At 32.3% G+C, this 6,135-nt stretch overlaps 1 protein-coding gene across 2 annotated transcripts in view; it reads right to left on the reverse strand.

The window, feature by feature from the left end:
- The window catches only part of LOC120623450 (protein SMG7-like), a 30,716-nt gene extending 25,864 nt beyond the window's left edge, over nt 1-4,852 (reverse strand). For both annotated transcript variants that reach the window (XM_039889485.1, XM_039889484.1), the window contains exons 1-4: nt 4,704-4,852; nt 3,574-3,673; nt 2,343-2,468; nt 443-561 (exon numbers count right to left, since the gene is read on the reverse strand). In XM_039889485.1, the coding sequence (XP_039745419.1) occupies nt 443-561; nt 2,343-2,468; nt 3,574-3,673; nt 4,704-4,735 (377 nt within the window). In that variant the 5' untranslated portion in view covers nt 4,736-4,852. The remainder of the gene's footprint in view (nt 1-442; nt 562-2,342; nt 2,469-3,573; nt 3,674-4,703) is intronic.
- Between the last annotated feature and the right edge of the window lie 1,283 nt (nt 4,853-6,135).

A 6,135-nucleotide genomic window follows, 5' to 3' on the forward strand; every position in this document is an offset into this window, starting at 1 on the left:
TTGACGAATTTATTTATCGCCATCAACTCACTCCTATGTCACATTTGACATGTTATGTACGCATCAAAAGTGCCATCTATGTGCCTATTTGAATAAAGATATATTTGACTTTGACTTTGAAAGCAGGGCTAGCACGGACAGTAGGCAAAAATTATATCCCCCGTTTATATCCCCTAGATATAATTAACGTGTCCACCTGCTAAAAGACGCGTACATGGAACAGGAGAAGTTTACCGCCGTTTATTATTGTGATATTATTTCCATTTGTGCGCCTGTGCTCTGAGAGTTGACAAAGCTTTGAGAGAAGATTGTTTTTTATCCTTTCCCCGGAGACCGAACTCCGTCTCCTGCCATGCTAGCCGAGCAGATCGATACAAGGGGATAAACGATATATGGAAGAGTTTTGTGTTTTCGACTTGGAAGTCCTCGGCTGATCACTTACCTAAATGGAAGGTCTAACTTGAAGGTGGTGCAGATTTGATGCAGCAGGCACAAATAGAACCCTACGGCGGCTTGCAGCACCCACGACAACATCGCCTGCGCTTCACTCCGCAGCGAACTCTGTTGGCAAGGAAAATGTATCTCCTTTTATGCAAATAAATCAAACCTGTTGTCGGTGCCCAAAGTGAACTTTTTAAAATGTTACTTTATTATTAAAACTTTTTGGAGGTACAAATAAATTTCAAATGGTGTATCAAAACATTAGAATTTATACAGTATTACTTATCTTGTTTTTAATTTTTTTACTTAGGTTTTATTAATTTAATATTTGTAATTTTATAGAATTAGAGATTCATAGACTTTTATAGTTTTGATACAAACATACTAATAATTTAATGTAAATCATTTATATGCATGACTTTAAACATGTGATGTTAATGTCAAATACTACTAGCTGTTGCCCGCGACTTCGTCTGCGTTTGTTTTTGCTTTTCGAAAGACATGTGCCTCATAAATGTGGCAGCACTTTATGTATTTAGGATAGCTAAGCCTTAAATGACGGGTTTGCTGCCGTCCGCTGAGGAGTCCTCTATCTCCAATCACATTCATCAGATCTACACGAAATTTGGGCAAAATTAAACAGATATTATAACCTCTAAAGTAAAGTAATTATTTAAATCTGTTATCATTTGACGGCGTTATTGAGAAAAATCGTCAAACACTTTCGTCCCCTCTCCCAAAAGAACTGAGCTTAATTTCGGGATAAATAGCATCCTATATTACTTCTAATACCTTCAGGAATATTATGTGTACAAAGTTTCGTGATGATCTGTTTAGTCGTTTTTGCGTGAAAGCGTATCAAACAAACTTCCGGAATGTCACAAAAATCTACTACTAGTAAAATTCAAGTGAGCAATTTTTGATACTCTCAACAAAAAAAACTATTATAGTGTAAAAGAATACCTTAGTGACAGCAATATACCTACTTAGTTAACTTTATAACTGTATAACAACATTTGTAATTGTATTATTTGCCTAATTAATTTCAAATGACATTATTACTTATTTCTGATTATTGTATTTTTTATCTTTAAATTGTAATGTAATTTATATATATATTTTTTTTTTTATAAACATTTGCACACTGTCTGTGACAATCGATTGTGAAGGGTCTGTTTAATGAAATGTGTTCTTGTTATGTACCCACAATTTGGCAAATAAATAAATATTATTATTATTATAAATAAATATACAAACATAAGACACTAGAAAATAATCCATCCTAATAATCACACTAAGTTCACCTCTTCAGGAAAACTTTTTAACTTTTAAATATTTACCCTCAAAGGAAATTTAAGGGTCTGTGGAAGTCTGTCATTATTTATATTATATTGAAGGAGAAAATTGACAGTCAGAATAGTGAAACAAATATTTAAATATTTATAAAAAATTCTACTCCCAAAAGAATTTGGTACTTATGGGAAGAAAGCTTATTTGTTAGAACGCAATAAACTCTGGAAATATGTATAAGTCACATAAAAAAATAAGATACGCGTTTGATATTCTCAAGAGAGGTTATTACCCTTCGCAACTAACTGCACTGTCAAAGCGGGATATCACCCTTTGACAATAAAAAGCCAACTAAAATGTATTGGGGCAGGCCGGTGAGTCCAAATGGTGGTTCCGGGTATATTGTTGAATAGCGGAACAAAGTTTACAGGGGGATGTTTATGCAGACAAGGAAGGACCTCTAATAATATAAAATGCAGGACATTCTGTTTATATAAGGCTCATGCTGACCACATTGGGTAACAAAAAGATTGTATAACAAAAAGTATAGAAAGTGTTAGAGTAAGGGGAAGAGAGTTTTACATTAATAAAATATTATTATGGTTGCTAACCTTTCTATCTTTCGATATTGCCTGCAAAGCCTCAATCTGTTGCTTGAAACCAACATTCCAGAGGTCTTGCTCAACTTTCTTTTCTAAGGCATAGTCCAGATCTAGCACCAAGACTTTTTGATATACCTGAAAAATAAACAAATACATTAGTAGTAGCTAGGATGGTAGTAGCTAGGATGGTAGTAGCTAGGATGGTAGTAGCTAGGATGGTAGTAGCTAGGATGTTAGTAGCTAGGATGTAGTAGCTAGGATGTTAGTAGCTAGGATGTTAGTAGCTAGGATGTTAGTAGCTAGGATGGTAGTAGCTAGGATGGTAGTAGCTAGGATGGTAGTAGCTAGGAAGGTAGTAAGTAGGCAGATATTATCAATAAATATAAAATTATACGACAACTATACATGTCTAGCCCCAAAGTAAGCGTTGCTTGTATTATAGGTACTAAGATGTCTGACGAATATTTTTATGAATAATATATAGATAAAGGTATATGTATGAATTCAAAATTTCGTTATTCATGTAGGCACTTATGACGCGTTCATACATAAAATAAGTTTACATAAGTTAAGTTACGAAGTTACAGCAATTCACACCCAAGCTTTTTTATTGTTTGAGTAATCCTTAACGTTATGTTAAGATTTTTTTGCAAGCTTACGTTTTATATAAACTTTGATCTTATTCAAAGACAGCTCAAACATTTCATTTGTTAATTTAAAATAAAATAATATACAATTGCTCTTGAATGTATTAGCAATTTTATGTAGCCTAGTAAATTGCACAACAAGTGTATTTTTGCTTCTAATTATTATAGTCCATTCTCTTTTTAAATTTTGTTAAATATATAATTATATGCACCACCTAACTATTTTCTGTATTTTTAATCTTTGCCATTGGTTGCCTGGAAGAAACCTCTATGAAGCGATAAAGCCGCCAAATTGTATACGTTGTTTTGTAATACTATTCTTTTTTTATGGACTTTTTGTTTTGTGCAATAAAAGTATATTCATTTATTCATAAACACCCAGACACAAACATTTTCCAGTTGTGGGAATCATACCCACTGCCTTGACTCAGAAAGCAGGGTCGCTGCCCACTGCACCACTCGGCCGTTTAGATAGGTAGGCTGATGACAATACTCCTTATAGAAACAGCTTTAACTGATTGCTACTACATAGTTAGTTCATGATTATATTGGTTAAAAAACAGTATTTTACAACATAAAATATATTTTCAAACCTTCTGTAGTTGCTGCTGTGTCGCCCATAAAGTCTTATCTTGCAGCATTGAAGTTCCACTGTTAAATTTTAATATTTTCTGTTTTAACTCTTCTGCCTCTCTGAAAAAGAGAAAAGTGCTCAATTTAGTTATAGTCAATGTTTAACTTTAGTAGTAATCATTTTAAAAAGTGGGCAGTGACATTTGCATAAAACTCTTAATAAGATAAACATATTTATGTATTTTTTTTTTATTTATTTGTACACCACTATCAAGTTAGGGAAATAAAAGAACAATAGAAATACAAAGACGGAAGTAGAATACAAAAGGCGGCCCTATCGCTTAGCAGCAATCTCTGTCAGGCAACCTTTGGATTAGGACAAGATGGAGCGAGAGCGAACATGTTGTTTGTGGGACTATAGGTTTTAATAAAGCAAAAAAAATACCTCAAATAAGCATTTGTCATAATCAAATATAATAATGTAACTTATAAAATACCTTTGAATAATTATAATAAGATTTATGGATATAAGTTTTTAATTATTGGGCACACAATCACAACTTCCCGTTTATTTGTCATTTTATTTTATTTTTTTATTTATTTGGGACAGAAAACAATTACATATTACAACAATAGCTCTTAAATTTAACATCAATCCATTCATTCCAGTCATTCCTTCACATCCTAATTAAATTAAAATAGCAATTAACTTAATCTATAGCATAGAGTTCAGGAAAAGGATGGAGTAACATAGGCTTCTTTTAATCCAAGAAAACAAATGGTTCCCACAGGATTTGTAAAAAAACTGCATGGACAGCTCTGCTCTGTCTAGTCAACCTCTGTATCCCACCTATCCTAGGATACCGTACAAGTAATATCTCTAATAAATAATACTTACATATTAGTCATCATGGCTATCCAAAAGCAAAACGCATACAATCTTTATCCTTGGGAATATTCCTAAAGCCAAAGTATTGTGACCAACAAGCAAAATAGTTTTTTTTCCTTTTGTAAAGTTGGTTCAACTTCATGATCGGTGATCGTTACTTTTATTCATCATCATTAAGGGGCTTTAAGTGTTCGTGTACTTTTAAGCCCATTAAATCAAATTTTAATTTTTAAGAAGACTTAACAAAAGATTATAACTAACCTTAACATTTGTACAGCGGCGTTTAGAACCATTCTGATAGAGGCTTAGAGCCTCGGCAATTGTCATAGCATTCGTGAAATCTCCAGATCTTATTTACAAAATATATAAAGGAAACATGAAAAATCTAAACATAAACTACTTCCATGCAGTAAAATGAAAATAATGCTGTCAAGTGTCAATGTGACAAACTATTTTTTCCCCTTCTAAAGTTTGACATGTCGTTATTTTGCTTATGGAAAAGCAAAATAACGACATGTCAAACTTTTTGATATATATATATATATTAATGACAGTTGACCCAGTGTATATAAATGACAATAAATAAATAAAATAAATAAATATACTATGACAATACACACATCGCCACCTAGCCCCAAAGTAAGCGTAGCTTGTGTTATGGGTACTAAGATGACTGATGAATATTTTTATGAATTATATATACATAAATACTTAGAAAATACATATAAACACCCAGACACTGAAAAATACTTATGCTCATCACACAAACATTTTCCAGTTGTGGGAATCGAACCCACGGCCTTGGACTCAGAAGTCAAGTTTTGCCTCTGCATGCCTTCTCAGCAACAATGTTTTTCAGTGTTTATCTGTATATTATAAGTATTTTCCTATGTATATTATTCATAAGTATTCATGAGTTATTTTCAGTACCCATAAAACAACGCTTACTTTGGGTCTAGATGAAGATGTTTTTATTTTCGTAATATATTTATTCATTAACGAGCAAACGGACTTACTTTTAATATACTCTTTACCCTATTAAATTAATGGAGTGTTTATACCTAGTTATGTATCCAAAGAACTTGAGGATTCGTAATTGCACAGTCGACGATAACTTCTCTTTGACTTTTAGTTCCTCCAGGATCGATACGTTAGTCCGAAAAGCTGTCCAAGGGATACGCAACAGTCGCCGCCAGCACCACATTTCTAGTGCATCGATTCTGCGACGGTCTTTCAAGCGTCAACATGGACAGTAGTCCATGTTTCTGCGCCATACAGAAATATTGGGAAGACCAAACTTCTCATCATTTTAAGTTTTATTATTTTTGTTACTTTCTGTCTCTGTTTTATTGAGTTACTATTGTTTTGTTCTTTTTTTTTTGTTACTTTCTGTGTAATTGTTTTTTTTCTGTTGTTTTCCATTATTTATTTTACAGCTGGCGGATTGGGAAAATTAGTTCGTATATAGTTTTAAAAGACACGTTGTCGTTGTTATTATAATATACATATATATATTTTTTTAATATATATATATATTTTTTTTTTTTTTTATTATTAAATTTTAATTTATTTTATTAGGTTTATATTGTTTATATTAATACTTATTATTTTATTATGTCGTCTGATAGTCTAAATAGTGATCTTTTTCTGTCTATGTCTTCTAGTTCCAATAGTTTCCACAGTACATCTTTCC

This window comes from Pararge aegeria, chromosome 4, assembly GCF_905163445.1.
Source record: "Pararge aegeria chromosome 4, ilParAegt1.1, whole genome shotgun sequence".
In the NCBI taxonomy this organism is placed as follows: Eukaryota; Metazoa; Arthropoda; class Insecta; order Lepidoptera; family Nymphalidae; genus Pararge; species Pararge aegeria.